Below are 22,351 nucleotides of genomic sequence, written 5' to 3' on the forward strand. Positions count from 1 at the left end.
TTATTGCTGATTTAAATCATTATTAAAGTTGGAGATGGAAATAACATGAATCATTTTTACTTCAGTTTATTGTGTGTATAACAATGAGGCTTTTATCTGCAGGAAACAATTCCTGAATTGTATATTGTAGATAAAGAGAGAAAAATAAATCTCTCCTAATGTCAATAAAATTAGCTTGCCTCAAGGGTATGAGTTGCTTTTCTAGTTAAGCAGCCTATGAAAGTAATGCTGTTCCCACTGCCTGAGTTTAAAATTTTTGTGTGATAATTTTCCAGTCCTTCTTTTCTTCCATTTGGCAAACAGCTTGTTCTCCTGTTGAGTGCCTACAGCAAGTGTGGGATCCCCCGTGGCTCCATGTGCATCTCCCGCACGGCAGCGTGGAGTCCGTGTGCCGGCAGCTCTCACACCCTGCCTCCCAGCCCCTCCTTCAGCTTCTGGCTGCTTTTGCATTTCTCTAGTGCTTTCCCACAGAGATGAGCTGTGGCCCACAGTGGAGCAGGACCATTCCATGTAGCAGGTTCCATATTCCCCGCCTCTCTGTGCCATGGGTATCCTCACCTTGCAGTGAGCACCTCAACCTGAGCTGGGTGATTCCCTGGAGAGAGGCACTTTGTCCAAAGGTGTCACGTAAACAGGCTGCTTCGTCACCTGTCTTTCATAACCTTGCCCCAAAAGTGAGCATCCAGAAATTGCATCTGGTCTGAGTTCATGAGCCAGAGTTTGAGGAGGCTTTACACTGTCAGCTAGGACCAACTTTCTTTGACCTTGGTTCGAGTGCTGGCAAGATCCTGCTGGGCAGGCTGAAGCCACCTTCACAGCAGTTATCAGGACTGACTAGCCATCTTTGGCTAGCTTTGATGCCATCTGCAGTCATGGTTGTCCAGTTCTCTGGGAGACACTCCCTGAGAGATGTAGGCTCTTTCTCTGCTGGTCACATCCTCCCACACAGCAGAAGGACCTAGCCAGCACCAGGGATCCCATTTCTTTCCTCTGTTGAGCACTGGGGTCTCTCTGTTAGAGTAAGAAGTGCATATGGTTTCAAATGCAGCCGTTCTGGTCTGTCAGGGAGATGAGGCTCCCAAATATTGTTCTCCAAGGTCTGTCACACTCAAACTATGATAGAAGCTTCATCATGATGTCCTACATTAGTGAAGAACCCTTCTTTATGAAGTGAGGTAGTTAGTGTTCAGAAATTGCACATCCCTTCTTGGATACTTCTCAGCTGGATACCTTTCAGACTCTCAAAATACCTAAGTGAGTAGCCTTGGCAAATGCACCTCCCTGAGACACAAATAGGAGGTTGGGGACTCTGACCTACAAATCTTTTTCCTGGAGTTATACCAGGATTTACTTGCTTGCTTTGGCTATCAACCAGAGGAGCAAGAGCTCAGAACAAGAGGAAGAGCACTGTCCAGGCTCACTGTCTGTCCCTTGCCTTATCCCCACGTCAGAGGAATTCCTGCCTGTCTCTCTAACTTCACAGGGACCCCCAGAAGAGAAGGAAGAGGCTCCTTCCATCTTGCAGTTTGAATGCTAGACAGTATTCAGATGTGGAGTGGTGTCTCCATACCTTGACAGATATTCAGAGCAATTGGAGACAGACTTCTTCTAGAGGGACGTTACTGCCTTAGTCTTCGGAGCTGTCTACTTTTGACATGAAGACTCTCTCTCTGTCTTTGAAAGGCTATGCCAACCTATTCTTGTTTACTATCCTGAATATATAAGTATATATATAAGTAGCTCAGGAAAAGTTAAAGTTATGGGTACACTTAAACATAAGCCTCACAAGGGCAGGACAGCAGCCGAAATTGCCATCCGTGAGATTTCCAGGAAGGCTATCTGTGGCTACAGTGAAGTGATTGTGCACAGATGACAGTGTAATCTGCTAGAAGTAAGAAGATCTGTTGGAGCATCAGGGGAGACTTGCTCTTTTTTTGGGTATATCCCTGTGCACAATCCATTCCAGTTTTAAAATGCTCTAATGACTGAGACATTTTTCCCGTGGAGGATAAGAAATGTAAACACTTATTTAAATTGGAGGAATGATAGACTTTTATTAACATCTTAATAGGAATATTTTAACTCTATTTACAGGTTACAGTAAATTTTTAGCACATCAGTCAGGTCTGTGTTACCTTAAAATAGAAGCTGTAATTCAAGACAAGGCAGGCAGATGCCTGGTACATCTGTCAGAGCTTTATTAAGCATCATATTTAAGCTTAAGATTTATCTGCCTACATCTAGATGAGGCAAATTCTTCTGATTGTGATCTGACGGTCTGGTATTGGGCTCAATTATTTTCAGGAACTTTTCACAACAATTTAATTCTGATTCTTGAGTAATGTTAACTCATGCTCCATGTAACACATGCTTACCTTGGCTTGTTTCAGATGAACTACCTTATTATTGAAGAAAATGTGGACAATGATCCCTGCAAGTTTGCTCTAATGAGCCGGGAAACATCAGAGAGAGTCATTTTACAGGCAGCTAATCCAGAAATTCAACAAGCTTGGGTACAGGACATCAACCAGGTCCTGGACACACAAAGAGATTTCCTAAATGGTATGTACATGGTCTTTGCTGTTTCCCAAACTGTGACACTAAATGGGGTTTAGAATCTTTGTGTCTTTGTTCCCTCTACGAGAAAAACATTCAGCAACTTCTTTTCATAAAGAAAATCCCAAGGAGAAAACTAGAGCCCAGTCTGCCTGTCATTAAGCACTGTGTCAAGTGGTATCCACAGAGTACATGGGAAAGAGTCCTCATAATTTTCAACTGGTCTTTGAAAAGAGGCCACCTCAGTGCCACTGTACAGAGGTCTCTGTCCTGCACACCAGGTCTGCCTGGTGGGAAGATGAAGGATGGGAGAAGGGCCGGGCAAGCCTGATCTGAACTGCTGTGTGGCCCTGGAGCCCACCCTGAGAAGCTTCTGGAGCCCCATCTTGCATTAAAGACTGCAGATCATTCCAGCCCAGCTCCATAGCAGCGTCTCATGGACTGTTTTTGGCAGCCCGTGGGTTCCTTGCTTAAATAGGTGGTGGGTCCCTGAGCAGTTGCCCTGCATGTATCAGTCAGGTTCATGTTCAGGTCTCAAGTCCCTCTTGTCAGTGACGTGACTTTGGTGGTACTTTTGCGCAAGATCCTTTAGAAATGCTGGGGTTTGCAGGGCTGTACCGCCTGGTGCTTTCAATTCTACCAGGGAATTTTAAATCTAATCCTTTCCCAAGACCATGTTGAAGCCAGGTTGTCATTGTATCTGCACAGTATCTGCCACTTAGTCAGAGCAAGGCATATCGCCAGGAACCTCCTATTCAACGTCACCGTGTGCTACAGGCTGAGGACATGAGGTGGGACAGGGGCTGCCTCACCATCCACCCCCTCACAGGTCCAAACTCTGTGGGGCGGCAGCTGCTTTCAACAAAAAATGAAAGAAAGGGCAAGGAAACATCTGGGCTTGTTTCTCCTAGGAACCATGGGAGCTGTGCATGAACAGAGGCCTTTCCAAAACGTCAGCTTTGCTTAGGAGTAGATTTGGGGTGGTTTGAATTAATATTTCAAATTGAAGCTGTGTTTCTAAAAAGAAAAACAAACCCCACATATGATCAACAAAAGCATGGATTTTGAAAATAGAGAGGAATAAAATTCAGTTAATAATTTTAGCTTGTTCTTGCTCATGATTGGTGAGGGAAAGAGAGAGAACCAGGACTAGAGGAAAAATTTAAAAATAGTATCTCTTTGTTTGTTTGTAAGCAGCAAAGTGGGAATCATTACTTTGGAAGCTTCCAAAATTGTTTTGTACTACTCATTTCAAAACAGCTTTTCTTTTTAATTGAGCTTATATTAGAAAAGAGTTCTATATTTAAAAACTTAATACATATTCAATAGGGAATCTTATTGGCTTGAGTCAAAATGTTTTGGCTTGGCACAATCTGTTAGCTTCTTTGATTTCGGGTTTTGGTGTTCTGTTTTGTGGATTTTTTGTTGCAAAATCTGAAGAGGCTCTTTCAGTTCACATCAAAACAAAAGTTGCCTTTTTTTCAACGTTGAGATTTTGTAGTCCTTTTAAAATTTTAATTTAGCTTAGTTTTACTTTTCAGAAGTTAACTGGGAAAAGGTTACAGGCAAAAGCTGTTTGTGACAGTTGAAAAACTATGGCTGAGCTGAGAAGGGAAATTGTGTTTCACCCATGATTCCAAAACTTGATACTGGATTTTCGTGACTTGGAATTGAAAGGGCCTCATACAACCACTGTAAAATGATTTCTTAAAGAGATTGGTGAGATGAGCAATCTGAGTTCTCCGGTTTTACCAGTTGGTACCAAAACTTGCTGGTTTTGTGTTGGTGCAGTTGGCTTTGAATGAGGGCTTATTGGAATAAAAATAAGTTTCAGTTTCCCTCCTATCCTCCCAGGACTTACTGCCCTGTCAGCCCCTTTTTCTACTGATGCATCTTCATAGCCCCTATTTAGCCTGTCTTCTGTGAGGCCAGCAAGGAATTTGGTAGGTTAGGAACATAATCGTCCATATCTCTAAAGCTAGAAGTAAAAATAGATTTATATTAAAACACAGGCTTACGGATTTACTTTAAACCTATAAATAAGATCCAAGAAAATGATATTGTATCCAGTAGAGCCTGTCCAGTCCAGAACAATTTAAGTGGCTTTTAGGATGTAATCTTATTAAGGCTAACTAATCTTTAAATACGTTCTTTAGCTTTGTGTTTCATTAAAGCGGATGTTTTCTGTCTTTAAAATCATATTAAATCCACACTGAGCCAATGCTGCGTAAACTTAATAACAAAATACTCCCTGTGAGTTCTTGCCCAAGCTGTCTCTGATTTTCTGTCTTCAGTAGAGAAGCCCTAAACGGTACGGGGCTACATACAAAGCATAGTATTTGCATCCACAGTTCATAAGTGTAAAACTTGGTGCAATTACACTGTAGTATTCAAGCTTTTCATGTTTTTCCTCAGAAAAGCAAAAGCTGCTAAGCTTGAGAAACAGACTGTGCACCAAATGATTGGCTATAGTGACTGTTCTTTCATTTTGCTTTAAGAAGCAAGCTGTAAAGAAAATATGTCACTGATGGATATATTTCATAAGGAAAATGCCATTGATCTGTACCTTTTTTTTAATCATGTTTTGTGAGGGTTTTGGAGAGAGAAAGAGAGAGCACGCAAGTACGTGGACACTGATTTTTGCCAGAAGCCCTAAGAATACTAACAGCTGTTGAACAGGAGGCTGGAAGCCAGGCATCACTGTGATAGTTAAGGGTGGAATTAGTAGTCACAAGTGGACACTCAACTAAATACCCTTTAAAAGCACTGAGTAGGATAGCTTGTTTTGAGAGAGATTGATAAGTATTCATTCGGGTCTTACTGTTAAAGACCTTGCAGCCTAATCTACTGTAAATAGTAGAAAAATGTCACTGTCACTGTCAAAAAATCACTGTCAAAGTTCTCCCCAGCCTTCCTTCTCCTCAATGGCTGATCTGCAGCAGGACTAAACCATTTTCAGCTGCAGCCGAGGTAAGCGAGTGAAACTGGTAGTCACTGTGGCGTAAATACGAATCACTTCTGTGACAAGGGTCACTGCGTAGGTTTTGGAGCCGAGTGATCTTCCAGATTGCTCCAGGTCTATGTTTGTGTCCTTTTGAAGAAAATGGCGATCTGGCATCCTCCTTGATTTTTTTTTTTTTTTTTAGTATCTTGTTCTTTAGTATTAAGTGATTTCTTGTTGGACTAGTCCTGCCTTTCTCAGGAAGGCGAATGCTAGAGAGTATGCTGTGTGGTGCTGAGCCTTTGTTTTTCTTTCCTTTTCCTCTTGTTGGGAAAGACATTCCTTCTGTTGTGGTTCCCTGGTTGGGCTGATGCTGTGACATTATGTCCTCCGTCTGCCTGTTGCTAGACTAGTCTCTCTGCATTCCAGTAGGTCTAGTCTGGTGCATGTACACACTATTAACTGACTATAAATCATCCATTAAAGCCACATGACGTGCAAAAACCAAACCCATAGGTCTGGGGATGGTAGTCTGAACCTAGCAAATCTGTTCCTTTCCCATTCACAGTGGGTCCCAGCCCTCATCCCTTCTCCTCCAAACATAACAAATTCTTTATTTCTTTACCATCTGGCAGTTTTATCCTTCCTTTTCCCAGTGTAAGCTCCCTCCATGACTATGAAATAAACACTCTCACGAGCAGACTTTTTTTAAGGCTTATGAAGCTGTTTAATGTTGCTTGTGGGTATTTTTGGGAGAGGTCTGGATGGCTGGGATTAATGTCTTCGTGCCATCTATACTTCCTCACTTACTGGTCATTTCTAGTGGTTTCCTCGAACCAAAGTAGTTAATATAGAAAGCACATAGAGGGCCAAGTTGCAGTGCATCATGTCTGAAGAGCATTTAGTAGTGACACTCTCTTGGGAATACGCAAATGAGACTTAGGGGTCTTGACCTGTGTTTTCTGGTGATAGCAAAATTCACTGTAAATGAGCTGTGCATCTCTTATTCAGGCTTTCATTTATTTTGACTACAGGAGGCAATTAATTTGTGCAATTTCAAAGAAAATTAATGCAATTATTTACGCTATGAATGGCAAATATTTTAGCCCACTGTGTTGGTTAGAGAAGCTGTTCTTCACAGTAGCACGGAGTGCTGTGTTTGGTTCACACGCAGTACAACGTAAAATGCTCATGTCCTGTCTAGCCATGAATGCCCTGTGTGCTTCCATGGGTGGCATCTCCTGGTCCTGTTTGGTTTGCAGCTTACGTGTCTGTTCCGATTGAATCACCCCACACGCTCTCTGCAGCCCTTTGCAACGTCATTGAAAGCATATGGCTAATTCTTGTCCTCTTTTGCAGCGCTACAGTCTCCCATAGAGTACCAACGCAAAGAAAGTAGCTCAGCAGTGCTGAGGCCCCAGACCGGTAGGGTCCCTCAGCCCAACAGCAGACCCTATTCTTCTGTTCCAGTAGGGTCTGAGAAGCCTTTGAAGGCTACAAGCCGTAACCCATCTCTCCCACCCCTGAAGATATCTACCTCCAACGGCAGCACAGGGTATGAACACTCACAGCCCGGAGACAAGTATGAACAAAGCAAGGTACTGAGCTCATCTGATAAAACATGATCTCATAGCCCATTTCTTATACCATAGATGATCCGTGAAGTTAGCTTTAATTATCAGCTAACCAGGTCAACAGGAATCAACATACTGAAGCAATGGTGTAAAATGTGATTTGGGATTAAACAGAGACTGTGAAAGCTCTGGCATCCAGACGGGTGGCACTTCAGCTGGGAAATGGAGACAGAGCCTGACCCTGGAGCCCGGAGCACTGATCCCAGTGTTTTTCGGGGCACTGTGTTTGCAAACCTGGTGAACTGAATATCCATTTGCAGTACTGGCAGCAGCAATATTCAGGCTTCTCTAATATCCGTTAACCACCCATTCCTGAAGAGGTCTACTCTGATGGTGTAGAAGAGTTTAGACCTTTTCCCACGTAAAGGGTCGCAGGGTGCTAGCTGAAGGTTATAATTTGGGTGCATGTGTCCTGCACACAAACCACCGAAGAGTCAGTAACCATTAGCGGTGGTTGGACCCTGCTGCTGGCTGCAGTCGGCCAAAGCCACTTTCCAATACGACCTATATTTGAGTTCATGAGATGCATGAGTATTCATTCGGCTTCTAACTTTGAGCCTTCGTTGGTCTTTCCCCCCTTTTGGCTCAGCACAGATCGTTCACGTGTAACACCATACAAATGAGAAGATGGCTGGGGCACCGTCGCTAGCAGCTGTGAAATTTAATTTGAAATAGGAGGCTGGTTTGTATCAGATTACTGCCGCCTTTCAGATCCTTAAAATCCTTTTCTACCAATGTGAACTTTAAGGGTTTTGTATCTTTTTCCCTGGTACAGTTAGGCTGGAAATGAAGTGGTGGGATTGGTGCTGGAGAAGGCAGGTTCCTCAGCCTGCTCACCGGTTTCTGTTGTGTCCGTTTTCACAGACTGATTTGGGAGGGTGCAATGGGACCTCTTCCATGGTGGTGATTAAAGATTACTATGCACTGAAGGAGGATGAGATCTGTGTGAATCAAGGAGAAGTGGTTCAGATCCTTGCTGTCAACCAGCAGAACATGTTCCTGGTGTACCAGCCTGCGAACGACCACTCTCCAGCCGCTGAAGGATGGATCCCCGGCAATATCTTGGCTCCCCTCACTAAATCCACTACAGATAATAGCGACGGAAGCATCAAGTAAGTGCCATGTTGGCTTCGCTGGGAGCACTATGTGGATTTTTTGAGGAAAAAAAAATAATAAATAAAAATAAACAAACCCAAATGGTAGGGAATTCCTGCTGATTTTTATCTACAGTGCCATTGGAACAAGCTGAGTGGTCAATCCGCAGCGTCGGGCAGCCATGGTGGATAGCTCGGGTTTTGCTTATTTTCATTTTGTGGGGTTTTGTTTATATTTTGGAGAGAAATAAAACCATAGACAGTTAAAGATATGTTTTACGTTACACCATTTTACACCAACATGGACCTGCTTGGACTGGACTTATATTTATGTTGTATTAAGTTACTAATCTATATATTGGTTATATAGCATCTAGCAAAAAAAAAAAAAAAAACCACAAAAAAATCCAGGCCCCGTGTTGGACTGAGTTTTGCTTCTCAAGGAGGAGAGATTTTGTTGTCTATGGCAATTTCCTTGTACAGCTTGTATCTTTTTTTTATTTTGTTTTGGTTTGGTTTTTTTCTGTTCGCAGTAACTTTTGTAATATATTTTTTGGTTTGCAAGACCCCCATCCAAGTACATTCCTGTATAAAGTATTTTGCACTATTTAAAAAAAAAAAGAAGAGAAACAAACTCATATTGATGAAGTCAGGTTGTGCAATATAATGAATAGTCGCAATGTTCATCATTGTACCTGTAATGTAACTAATTTTAAATGTACTATTTTAAATATGTAAAATAAATTTTCACCATGAGCATGTTTTAATGAGGTAAAAGAACTAGTTTGACCCTTTTTTGGTTTTGGTTTTTGTTTTTGTTTATAACATTTTGTTGCTTATTTAACAAATGTGTGGATATATATTTTTCTTTTCTGATTTTTAGAAATTTGTCAGTCTGAAATGACTAATGCAAGAAAGTGTTTTTTTGGTATTAAATACAGAAGGTACAACCCTCTTTTCAGTAATACCTGTTGATTTCTTTTAACATCTAAAATGACTAGATGGTAATGCATGATGTATGCTAGAAATTGGGTTACCTTACATGAGTACCTCGAGGCACAGAATTGAACACGAGGAAAGATTTTGTGACAGATTCACTAAAAATAATTATTTGATCTCTGCTGCAGTTTCAGTTAAGAGAAATGATGGCTTTACCTGTCAGTCATGCTACTACGAATTGCATGTTAAGCTAAAGGAATTGCTTAGCACGTCTCTCGCACATCCGCCACGGCCGTTCCCGGGTTCCTCTCTAACCACGATATGCAGCCACGTGCCCTTACATTCATCCACGGCACCAGGCTCCTGGTGAAGACACTGATTTCATGGCAGCTGTGCAGTCAAATTCTGCGTCAAATTATGTAGTCATATGAACTGTGGCCAGGAAGGCGTAACAAAATGGAAAGACACATGCATTGCACTTCTCTCTTTCTCACTGCAGTGAGATTTAAAGTCTTAAATCATGTTTTCAGACTCAAACAGCTAAAACAACCCTGAAACCAAAAAGAGGCTTGAATGATAGAAGTCCTGTGCGTAAAAAACGACCTGGAGCAGGTGTTATCTTCAGCCCTGTCTAGTCTGCCAGATCATATCGACTAATTAGTATAACTAATAAAACTGTTTCTTCCATTGACAAATACTGTACACAAAATATGTGGTCGATCCAGTAGTATTGGCACCATGTATAATTCACCGATAGGTCAGGGAGTCCATCAGCCATGTCCTTAACCCTTACCATATCTTACAGAAAAACGTAACCGTCCTGAAGTGTTGGATAACTTCCCCTGCTCTGCACATCTAATCTGGACCCCCTCCAGAAACGCCCAAATATCAGCCAGCCCTTAGTGTCCAGCTGAGACATGCAGGGTGCTCTGGTGCTCCTTGTGCTCAAACATGACTGCCCGTGCCAGCCATTCGCAGTGCAGACACTAATCCTGGTTGCAAAAACAGTTGATATGACCCAGTTCGGTCTCGTGTCAGTGGCAGCCAGCTGTTGGGAGGCCGTTAGTTTACTTTTTTTTTAATTGGAGCTATTGTACAGCTCCCATCAGGTGCTGAAGTATAACCAAAAACCGCTTAGGAATTAGACTCGGCGTTCATGGGGGAGCGTCGGCTGTGAGGGGCGTCCTTTGAGTCCTACCTTGCTAACATACTGCGTTTTATTGGCATCGCAGGTGATCGTTGGATTACATGCAACTTGCTTTGTAAAATGTATCAAGGTACTGTAGACATGACATGTGCCGAACATTGGGCTTAAACATGCAAATCAAATTTGCATGACTTAAAGGTGGGCAGATGCTTTGAACCTGGATCCCAGCTCATCACACTGCTGTTTTGAGAGCTTTCTGCTTTGGACAACATACCCCTTCCCAAATCCCCCCAACCTGTCCACTATTTAAACCAAATGAAATCCATATTAAGAACTGTTTTGGTTTTTTCTTAATTTTTTATGTTTGCTTCGATACGCAATTTCTGTTGTCAACACAGCATTGCTCTTACAAAGGGTGACGTGGTCTATTATTGTTTTTTTCCAAGAGTAAGGACATAGGAGCAGTAATGAGGGGTGAAAAGTGTACTGGAAATCATGCCTGCTGTGATGCTAGTCAAAAACCACGGACTGACTGATGTCTTCTCTAACCAGATTGGCAAAATCAAATGGGAAATTCTTGGTCTTGAGAGGCACAGCATTCTAGGAAATTACTTATCTCTTGGAAAGTTAATGATGAAGCTCCTATTTGTTGAGCTATTCATGTTCTGAGCAACGTGTAGGGAGCAACACCTTGAATTTCTTAAATTTGCTTTTTATTTGCTCTACTGAGTAATCTATTAAGACCGTTCTCCTGTATTTACATTTGTTGCACTGCTTTTAACCAACAAGACTAAGGACCAAAGTGACCTTTTAACTATAGCAAAAATAAAACAAATTCTGATTTGTGGCAATGCAAGACAAAGTCCCTGAAACCAGATGACCAAGTTCTAGTCACCTGCTTCCATCACGGGCATTTTTTTCCTGCTCCATGCATTTAAACAGCAAGCGTGGCACAACATCTGCTTCGCAGAACTGTTTGGTTCGGTTTTTAACTTCAACTCTCATTGCTCAGATTGAGATAGGCATATTGCTGGTGGCTTTCACCTTCTAGGGAATTGCAGTAATCGCAAATGTGGATGCTGGTTCCCCTTTCCAAATCCTTCCTTCCTGCTATGATTTGCCGTTTGATTGCTGCGTTTTTTGGTACAACAGGAAGTCATGTTCATGGCATACCCTGCGCATGAGAAAGCGGGCGGAAAAGGAGAGCAGTGGCAAAAATGAAGCCAATGGGCCACGTAAATCCAAGGATATTCTGGGGAACAAAGTCTCTGTTAAAGTGAGTAAGGCCATCTGAAAGCTGTGTGCTGCTCTCCTGCTTCCCATCCTTTTCACCCCCTACAGCATCCTCTCCTGAGAGAGGGAGGGGGCGGCGATTTTGGGTTTGTTCTTTTTGTTGTTTTTTTTTTTTGTTTTTTTCCACTTTAGTTATCTTTTTTTTTCTTTTTTTGTAGTATCCATTTTAGCAGGATTTTTGCATGCAAGATAAAATGCAGCCTTTGTTTTTCGTTTTCTTTTTCCTGGCATCCCACATGCAAGTAAGTAATCTTCATTAAAAAAACAACTATATATCTGGTTAAATAACTGTTCTTAAAATTGAGACAAAGTGATTTACTGACCTCTGACCGAGCCCAATCTGCAGCTCCATCAGAGCAGCTGCAGTGCTGAGAAAGCCACTGGGTGAACCAATTACTCAAGTTGATGAGCTTTCTTTAGGCCAATATTTCACCACATCTTGAGATAAGGGGTTCTCAACCTTGAGATGCTTAAGATTTTTGGTCTGGGGAGATGGTCTCAATGACCTTTTTCTTTCCATATTGTCAGACAGGGCAGAGATGCTGACTCTGTCTGGCCAGGAGAGGGTCTCGTGTGTGTGTGTGCGTGTGCGTGTGCGTGTCTGTGTCTGTCTCTCTCTCTCTGAGATCTCCCAGTATGGAAAAGGTTGAGAACTGTGGGGTTAAGCTCCATCTTCTGCTCTGGGTGCCTGACTACTGTGCTCCAATTCAGAGGATCCATCCCTATAAACCGACCATGAGGCCTGCTCAGGACTAATCTGGGGCTTTCCCTCCCAACAGAGGCAAGCAAACACTTGTGATTTTGACACAACCAAAGCCCAGCCTTGATTCAGGAAAGCACTTGAGCATGTCCTTTGGATCCACCCCTCTCCAGGAGAGCCCATGATTAAGTGTTTTCCTTTGCGGAGGCTTTCCGTCTTGTAAGCCTAGTGAAATAGCCATGGCATGTGCAAAGGGAGGAACCCTGCCACTGCAGCCCGGGCACCCCTCGCACCCACCGCGCAGCCGCCCCGCAGCCCCGCAGCCCCGCAGCCCCGCAGCCAGCCGGGGAAGGACTGGGCCCGAGGGGAGCAGTTGCTCCAGCATGGCGGCCACAGTTCTTCCTCCTCTTGCTTCCTCGCTGGTTTTACTACCTGAACGACTTGCAGAATCACTGCCTCTTCTTTGGCAAAAGCATGTCTTTGCCTTTGCTTCCCCTGTTTTGTTGTTTGTTTGGTTTTTGTTTGTTTTTTTAGAGCATTTTCTGTACTGTTACCCATTTCCATGCTGCTCACAACTCCTGTGCTGCTCTGCCCTGTCTAACCAATCTCTCTTCTAATCTCGTTTTCTCTTTCTTCCTCTTCATGCTGCCAAACAAGGAGACAAACAGCTCAGAGGAATCAGAGTGTGATGACCTTGACCCCAATACTAGCATGGAGGTAGAGACAATAATCCTTGTGGTATTATTTTTTTTTTCCAAGAACATGTGCCTGTTTTGAAATGCCTTTGCTGAAAGGGGAGCTGGTGGGTCTGTATCACTCGTGGACATATGTGCCAATCAAGTGTGAGTCACACAAAGCACCAGTTCTGGTTTTGCCAAGTGGTGAACTGGAGTTTGGGCTGCCTTTGTGCTGGGAGCAGTGGAGGAAGCTGAGGAGGAAGCTGGAGGCTCACGTAGCCACCCTCAGTCGCTGTTTCCCACCTGGGACCTCATTCAATGAAACGATAATGCGTGCATGTCAACTGCCGACAAACGCAGCAGCTTTCTGTATTAAAAACACCCCTTGCCCTGCAAATATGTGCTGAGCTGCTCGTCAGGCTTGTGTTATAAATCACTGGAGCAAATGTTGTTGCACCACAACTAGTGCTTTAAGTTATCTAGGAGATCAGAAAAGACAATGTTTCTTTTTTCTCCTAGCAGAGGGGGAAATTGTGTTTCTATAAAGGTACTGAAAGAGGATGGTGAAACTGGTTGCATTAATGTACCCGTATCACAGAAAAGGCTGATGCACCCTTGTGATACATTACACTACTCTTTTTCCAGTGTGAAACCACCGATTCTAGTAGATTGACCAAGCCGTGCCTTGTTGACAGAGCCTGAAGGAGCTTAAAGTCGTGAGAGTTATATATCTAGTTCTCCTCAATTAATATCTTGCAGGACCCATTTTTCTCTGTGTATAGTGGCCACATCAAGCATTTGTATACGTTGTACCAAGGCTGAAAGAGCTTCCTACTGAAACAGGCACGGACAAGGGTCAGAGAGGCATAAGTGATTTTGTAGAGCTGACAGGGCAGGTCACTGGAGAACAGGGATATCCGTGAGTCCTGGGAGATCTCCGGGATGCTGTTAGCCAGGCTGCACTAGAAACATCCTGCAAAAGAAAGCTGCTCTTCCTCCTGGAGGGAAAAAAAAAGAGGGAGAAGTGTATTGAGATGCACCACCTCAGCTATTAACCTGAAGGCTCTCTTTTATTTTAATTGTTTTGGCATCAATAAACACATCTTTGAGAAGGGGATGTGTACTAACGGAAAGCTTTTGACCCAGCCGACATCCTGGAGATTGAATGGTGCTTATCACTAAAGCCGCATTATTCTCAGGAGCATGTTTGCATATCCAAAGCGCATTTTGCCAATCACAGGTAACAACTACAAGTATATGTATTTGTTACAAGGCAGTGCCCAGTTATTGCACATAAGTCTGTGTCAGCTTTAGATCACTGGAAATTGCCCTGTGGAGTAAAAGGTGGCTGAGATACCGGGGTAATGTATAGAGCTGGGTGAAAATCACCATTCTTTTTGCAGAGGATTTCTGTGTTTTGACTTTGCTCAATAGGAGGAAAACCAAATGTTTCAAAATTGTCAGTGGAGTCCTTACACTGTCGGCATTTCTAGTTAGCTCTGGCATGGCCCACGTGGGTCTTTTTGTTCGTTTGATTTGGGTTTTTTTACTGTAGTACAGTCTACTGTTCTTGCCTGCTCCTCAGTTCAGGAGGTAAGACCCTTTCCATTTAAACCAAAAGATGCTAATTTGAAGTCTTGGCTGTGGTATGAATCTGCTGTTGGGGGAGTAACTATGAGCCTGGTGTGTGACATGATTTACACTCAGAAACCCCATCCTGCATCTTCCAGGGCGCTTACTGGAGGCGACAGTGTCACTGCGCTGCACTGCAGTCCCTGGAGCCACAGTGCTCCTCATGGCTTGGAAAGCTCAAGTCTGCTTCTGAGCAAAACTCTTTGGGGCTGAGCAACTGTTTAAAATGGCAGAGAGAGACAAAATGAGTGCAGTTTTGGGGGTGACTTAACGCCAACCTAAGGTGACACTGCCTGGCAAGGAGCAGCACAGCCCTCGCTTTGTGCTGGTTTTAGCACATCTGCAGCCTGGAGTGCGCACGGTCAGCTCGTTGGTCTGGCCAACAAATGCTGGGGGGGAGGGATTGCTGATACCCGCTATAAACTGAACAAAATCATCCAGAGGGAGCAGAGCAAGGGCAGGTTGCTAAAATGCTCATGAGGGAAACAGCCCTAGAAGCGGCCATGGGGAAGTCTAGTCTGTAAAGGTCTGGCATATTCACTACTGGAAGCCACAGTTGTTCTCCCTTTCCATTTATTATTAATTTTTTCATGCTTCTTTTCAAACATGTTGAGAAATGAACTATATTAAGGCCTTGGGAGGTAAAGTCTTTTCTCACTAAAACAGAGGCAAGGCAAGCTTCTTCCAGCACCAGAGCCTGGTTGAGGGCCTCATCGGGTCTTTTAGGCTTTGTGTCCTAGGCTTAAATAATTGTTAAACAGCTGTGCTACCCCTGCACCCCAGCCTGTGTGTGCACTGAAAATCAGTATCTCACCTGGTTTTCCTTTCCCTGCTCAGCATGGTACGTCCCAGCGGAGCCACTGGTGAGCTCCGGGTGAGCTGAGCCTGGCTGCCCAAGGAGGGGCAAGATCTTGTCCTCACACCTGGCTCAGCTCGTGACCAATTTTATAGACACTGGGAGTGCTGGTAGGAGAGCTGTGTCCTGGCCATCAACATTTAGAGGTGCATGAGGCCATACCTCTGTCATTAAGGAGGAGTTGTCTGTAGCTATTATTACAGCGAGGTAATAACAGGGCAAGTCACCTGGCTTCTCTTATAGGACTGTCACCCCTGACATCCCTCTTCCTCCCATCGTGCGTGAGAACGTGCACCCAGTGCTGGAACAGAGACAGCAGTCTCTAAACGCAAAGCAGCCGTATTAATTACTTGGAAATGTCAGTGCAATTTACCTCCAGCCTACTCACTGTGCAAGAAGTCGGTAAGCTGGTCGTAGTATCCATGATGTCCCACAGCAACTGTGGTCTTTCAGATCTAGCTTTGCTTGCTGTTTATAAAATACCACATATCTGTTCAGTAGATTCCAGACTTCTGAAGCGCTTTGGCTTTGTTTTGTTTCAAGGGGAAACATAAAAAGAAAGAAATGTCGAGAACTGATATAGTGAGAGCAGGAAACTGAAATACTGGGTGACTGTTTAAAAAAGCTAAAATGCCATTACTATGATTTTGGCTACACGGGGACATGCTGGCCTTGGAGAACTTTCCATTCATTGTAATTATGAATAGAAATAGTATCTCTTGGTGGCTGTTTCTTTTCTCTTTGTTTATTAATATGTAATGAAAGTGCATAAGGATAGAAATGAAATTTGGTTTTTTTTCCCCTAGTTTTCTGCTTTGCACTGTTGTTTCACAAAACAGAAGGTGCAAACTCACCTGTTAGGCATGTGAGTGTAGGAGCAGGCACTTAAGGAGCGTGTGTAGCCACGTGAGGGACAGGAGTAACCTATATTTAAGAAAGATCAGAGACTCCCTTTCCACATGACTGTAGCTAATTGCATGGGGACAGGCAGCTCTGCTTCTGGAAAGAAGGTGTATGCCCTTGTGAATCAGTAATCATCATCCACACCCAAGTCTGGGGTCCTGGACAATGACGCAACTAATTGTCCTACAATTCTGTGTTGCAACGTCTCATGGGGTTTTGATATTACTGACGAGGTCATAAGTCAACTGTGCAGATCCCGTCGGGCTACCTCTTTTGTCTAAGTGAATGTCCTTCCAGCAGTCAGAAGACCTGACCGAGCTAAACCTCACTAAATTCAGCAGCAGCTCTTCCAGGCTTTGGGGTAGACCCCACATGTAGGGATCTGACATGGCTCCAGTCGTCTTGTTTTGCACAGCGTGACTCCAACTGCGGCGCGTTACAAATAATCCTGACCAACACACAGCTGTCACCAAGCGTCTAGCGTTTGTTCCAGTTTCTTAGCTGTGCAAAGGAGAGACGAAGTCCAGGCCCACCCCGAGTCAGTGGAAGTGCCATCATTAGATTAGTGAGCTGGGCTATTGCCAAGGTATGTAAGTTGGGTTTCATAATCTATTTTTTTCAGTTACGACATTTTAGCATGCTAAGAAGTACTCAGAAACACTTAGAGCAAGATAAGCACTAGGAAACATACTGTAGGGAAGAATATTGTGTTAGCACCCCCACAGTCCAAGTGGCTGAGTAAGTAATGGTTTGGTGGATACAGCACTGGCTCCAAGTCAACACGCAGCTCAGGCCAAGAATTCCCAAGTGCTTTAAGCAAATGCCTTCACCCCCTGCCTTGAGCTGTCCATCTCCAGAGCAGATCTAACATACTCTTTTTGCGAGATCTCGTGTAATACTGGTAAGAAAGCCTTTCCTGGCATGTTATCACAGTGTGAACGAGTACAATCCTGAGAACCTCCTGTCTGTCCATGGGGTGGCCTCCATGGGCGACACCGCTGTCCTGCTGCCCTGAGTGTGCAGAGATTGCTGAGACCGACGAGGAAGGTGGCTCGTCAGGTGTGACGTAGCCGGAGCTGGCAGCGCAGGCACTGCGGTTTAGCTTTTGGAAGAGGAAGAAGTGACTACTTCATCTGCAGGAAGGGGGTAGAGTGCTACCACACGGTGCCTGGAGTACCAGAGGCATCCCGCAGCTACAGCCGTTGAAGCACACCAACCATTAGGGCCTCACAGCGAGAGCGTGACCAGGGCAAGAGGGCTTCTGCTTTGCACGGATGCATGTACAACAGCCAGCATCCCTTGTGGCTTCTCCATCAGTCTCAAAGGCAGCTGAGCCCATCCACGCTGGGTGCCAGAAGGCATCCCCCGTCCCCACCAACAGCCTGATGCCGTGGACGTTTCATCAGATACCATTCTCCCATTTTACGTGATATTTTCCCTTTGGCAGCATCTAGCCATGTGTAGCAGGATCCTCATTTGCTCCTTTTATAAAGAAATTTCTCTTGTTAATTTGTTTCTTTTTGGGGAGAGGGGAGGCTGGTGGCAGTGTGAGCTTGTCCCCCCAAAAGTCTCAAAGTAAAAGTTGACCTAGTCAGAGACGGATTGATAGATATTTCCTACAAATTACAGTTGGCTTAATTCCTCTGTAACTCATTTCATTTTTTTGAGACTCATTAATGCTTTTCTTTCTTTCTTTTTTTTTTTTTTTTTTGAGTGAGGGAGCAAGGAACACGCTGCTGACTCTGCTACCAGAATGTGCAATTGCGTCAATATTTTATTTTAATTCAGTGAACAAGAAGTGCCATGAAGTGTTTACAAAATGCTGAGCTGCTTGTCTTGGTGTAAACATGCCCTCTACTGTTTAGATAAAGCATGGATCTTATTACAGAGGGCTTAGTTCGTGGCCTAGCCTTATGCTTTGGAGGAAAAAATATTCTCATTCCTGTTTTTTGATGCACTCCTTAAAATGGGACTGAAATGTGGCATTGGAAGAATCTGAGCATCTGCTGGGCCCTTCTGTGCATTGCATCTGTCTGGGCTGCACTCAAGCCTCCTCCAGGGAGGTGGGTTAGGCATGGCGAGGGCATCCCTGCAACAGAGAAGCAAGCCCTGGCCAAGGCGAGAAGCCCTTGCAGGCAGCCGAGCTGCGCTTGCAGAGCATTTCAGGACCGGCCGTTGGCATTGCAGAATGGTTTCTTGCTCCCCACCAGATACAGCGTGTGTGCACAAATGAAAGATAAGCTCTTGTGAAGAACTGGGGCAGTCAGAGTCACTCTGCAAGTGGACTTCACTGCTACTGCTGCAGATGCCTTTTTATCTTTGCAACATGAGCTTAACAAACTCGGAAAAAAGTGGCCCAGTACTGCAAAATACTGAGTTGCTGGATGCAGCACCTATGCTGCTTTTCTAAGCCTGACTGTTAGACTAAGTTACACTTAAGTCATTCAGATCTAAGTCACTTAGGTCCCTGCAGGTCCCCAAAGGCATTCAAGTAAGCGCCTCGTGTGCCTTCTATGGTTTGAGCCCTGAAACAGCGCAGGCTGGAGGCGGGAGAAGCAAAGTCTATTTCTGGCTTTTTTATTGAATAACCCTGACCCGTCCTCCCATTTCTTTATCTCCCCCCCCCTCCCTCCAGCTCCCTGTCTTTGCCCGGTCAGCGTTAGACCCCACCTCCCTTGAGCAGAGGCCGTTTCATGGTCTGCCTGTGTCACCTGGTGTGGGGTTTCCATTTTCAGCCTTCATTGTATGGGAAACAGAAACTCTCCTGGCTGCGGAGGGAGCGTTACAAGTTTTCACCTACCCTGGACCAGGCTACAGGTATTCCATCCAATGGAAAAAAATGAATCTATCTCATTTCAACTAAATTTGTGTTCCTAGAAAAAAGAGCCAGCTGTGTTTCTTATGTGAGGAGTGACTGCATTGCCAACCGAGTTTTGTCCCTCAGGGTTTGCGTTTGCCTGGTGTGGACTGATGCTGAAGATGGTGTGAGAAGTTTTTGCACTGGTAGTTCCATCCCCATGAGTTTGTTCGGTCGCAGGCCAGACTGGCAGCCGCAGCGGTGAAGGTGGTGTTTGCTGGGATTTCTTCAGGGAGCCCTTGTCAGCGTCAGACCTCGGGCCACCGTCTCCTGCTCATGGCCACCGTGGCCAGGAATGCTCGGCTGAGGGCCGGGCTGTGAGGTCCTCGTTTGAACCGCTACAGATTGAGTGGGGTTTCAGGGCTGAGCCTCACGTTGCTTTTCGGAGAGAAGAAAAGTAAAACTCCACAAAAGCCACGTAACCAGCAGGGTTTTTTTTTTCCCCCTGGTGATCTCAAAGCAGCGCAGGGCGTGCCCTGAGGGAGTGATGCGCAGAAGCCAGGGCTCCTCCATCACCCCCGCAAACACCACCGCTGCCCTTTGGCTTGTGTGGGAGCTCCCTAGGGCGAGCAGGGGCTTTGAAAATGGGGAAAACATGCTGGAGAGGGCGGTCTTTCACCTCCTTTTCTCTGAGGGAGAAGTCCCTTGGATTTGGAGCCCACCGTGTTGCCCGTGAGAGCATCTCTGGTGTCATCGTGTGCCGCGGGTGCAGCGTGCTGGCCCCCGAGCCTCCGCGGCTGCGGGGGAGCTGCACCCCCTGCCTGTAATCCCCATTTCAGTGCTTGGCACCTCACCCTGCTCACCAGCAGCCTGCCCCGCGCCCCTCGCTGGCAGGGATTTCTGCTCTCCAGAGCAACGCGGCCTGGCTTTCATCTCTCTGTGAAAGCCCTGAGAAAGAGGAAGAGAATTGGGAAGAGTCACTTGCAGGGATTTTGACAGCTTTTCCAGCTTTTTGCACACAGCATCATTCTTGAGAGGCTCTGGGAGGTGCTTGGCAAGTCCGTCCATCAGGGAAACCAGCCCCAGCCCCGGCAGGAGGCTGTGCAGACAAGCGGTACGTGAGCTCCCGTCCTCCGAGGGCAGCGGGGCCACACTCTGGAGCCCTTCTCTCCACCCACGGGGATTAAAAATTTGGCAAATGAAGAAATCATCTCCAAAGGTCTTGCACTTAATCTAGAAGAACTCTGCGGACTCCGGCATCTCCTGCCATCCGCCCATAGCCTGGAAACGCGGCTGGCCTAGAGAGAGAGGCAGCAGACCCCCGGGGCCTGGGAGCGGACGTGTGAGCCAGCGGAGCTGGCTGCTGGCCGCAGATCTGGCTGTGAACCTTTGCTTTCCTATTTCTGCCCTTCTCACCCCATCATTTGACTCCCTCCTTCAAAGCAGACCAAATCCCGTTCCCTAATTAAGTGATCTATTAAATCACTTTGGTAGCACTTAAACATTCTCTTGCAAACAGGCTTTTATTTTTGTCTAAGCTTACAGCAGGCAACAGCTGCAACATGGCTGTGGGGGTGTGGTTAGGTAACATTTTATTAATTAACAGATGAAGTTTTAGCAAAGGAAATGTAAATTTTACCCATAGACGCTTCCAATATTATCTAGCAGCGGTAATTTTATTTCTGATATTTCCATGGTGAGGCAAGGGGAAAAAATATTGGTAAGGCAACTATTATAAATGATTGTGCCTTGGAAGTCATTAGAAATGTAGCATTATTTATTTATAGATATATCCATTACATTTGTCACCGTAGCTGCATCTTCTAATGAATCCTTTAGAGTTATAAAATTAATATAAAGCGTTAGGAGTGTTTCTTTCTCCTGATCTCTAATCCTACAAGGATGGAAATCAGTGAATAATAAGGGAATTTACTGCATGCTGCAGGGAAGGAAGGGGAGAGCTTCAGAGGATAGATGTGTATTCCAGTTAAGCCAAAAATTACAAAAATGAAGATGTTTGTGCAAATGAGCTGATGCCTGGGGTTACTCAGCTGATAAGTAGATGGTCTCACTGGGTGAAAAGTGACGAGCAATGGTTATCCACAGAACAGCTTTTTCTTTGCTGTGTCGTGTGAGCGATACAACTTAATCATGAAGATCCATCTCCTTTTCCACATGCACAGGTGGGAGAGAAGATGTTCTTCATCCAGTGCCCTCCTGCACCCCGATTTCTTCCTGCCCACGGCATCCAGGGGGCCGTATGTGGGTCCTGGACCCTGCCGAGCAGCAATCGCAGCCTCTGAGCCTCTCACCCTCTCAGGGGCTCCTGGGGTGGCTGGCCAGAGGTCCACGTCCTGGCGTCGCTGCCCAGCAGTACCCTTCGATGGGGCTTTGTGCTTCCCAAGCGAAACCAGGGCCAGGAGGTGCAGCCAGGAGGAGGAAGGCCTGACACAGGACCCGAAGAGCCTGGCTGGCTCTCTCACCCGCTCAGGCTCCTGCCTGCTGAGCCGTGCCGTCCCATTGCAGGGGTGGCACGCTCTCCTGCACCCTCTCTGCCGCAGAGGTGCCCCCAACATGGCTTTAAAAAATAAGAAGCCCTAATCATAATAATAGTGCTCAAAGAGTCCTCTCTGGGGATGTAGGCAGAGGTTGGCTCCTTCCAGGATGCTGGGAATGAAATGTTTGAAATATTAGCGCTCTTGGGAGCATGCGAGAGTCCAAACCGTCACACTTCTGCCCACCAGGTGTAGAGCTTTAGGACTGACTGGCTATGTGGTAGGGACTGAAACCTGCTTTGCCCACAAGCAGCAGCCCCTACTCATTTCTGGAGTGCAGACTGTAAAGCACTGCCATTGACCAGTTGTTTCAACCAGTGCCGTGAACATTGTGTTCTCTGTAGATGTGTCCCGAAGGATCAAATTCCGCCTATTGCTAGGACAAAGGATAGTCTCAGTCTCAGATGGCAAGGAATTTGTTGATGTAAGGTATGTTTCTATGGGGAAAAAATGAACCTTTGTGAGTGGCGAGTCCATGTTATTCCTGGTTCATTTGGGCTTTCTGGTGGTGATAGGGGAAAGCAGCCCCTGAGGCCTCAGTGCTGGTACCAGAGGTTTGCCTGGGGCTATGAAGAAGGGCTTTGAAACCAAAATGAACCTGAATATGCTCGAATGCCTTCTTGAGTG

At 45.3% G+C, this 22,351-nt stretch overlaps 1 protein-coding gene across 1 annotated transcript in view; it reads left to right on the forward strand.

The window, feature by feature from the left end:
• Window positions 1-22,351, forward strand: part of KALRN (kalirin RhoGEF kinase) — a gene marked incomplete at its 5' end in the record, with an annotated part of 528,347 nt that overhangs the window by 491,406 nt on the left and 14,590 nt on the right. Inside the window, 5 exons of the mRNA XM_082311480.1 lie at window positions 2,391-2,562; window positions 6,857-7,095; window positions 7,996-8,243; window positions 11,464-11,587; window positions 12,962-13,021. Coding sequence (XP_082167606.1) covers window positions 2,391-2,562; window positions 6,857-7,095; window positions 7,996-8,243; window positions 11,464-11,587; window positions 12,962-13,021 — 843 coding nt within the window. The remainder of the gene's footprint in view (window positions 1-2,390; window positions 2,563-6,856; window positions 7,096-7,995; window positions 8,244-11,463; window positions 11,588-12,961; window positions 13,022-22,351) is intronic.

This window comes from Platalea leucorodia (assembly GCF_965183815.1).
Source record: "Platalea leucorodia genome assembly, chromosome: 5".
NCBI lineage: Eukaryota > Metazoa > Chordata > Aves > Pelecaniformes > Threskiornithidae > Platalea > Platalea leucorodia.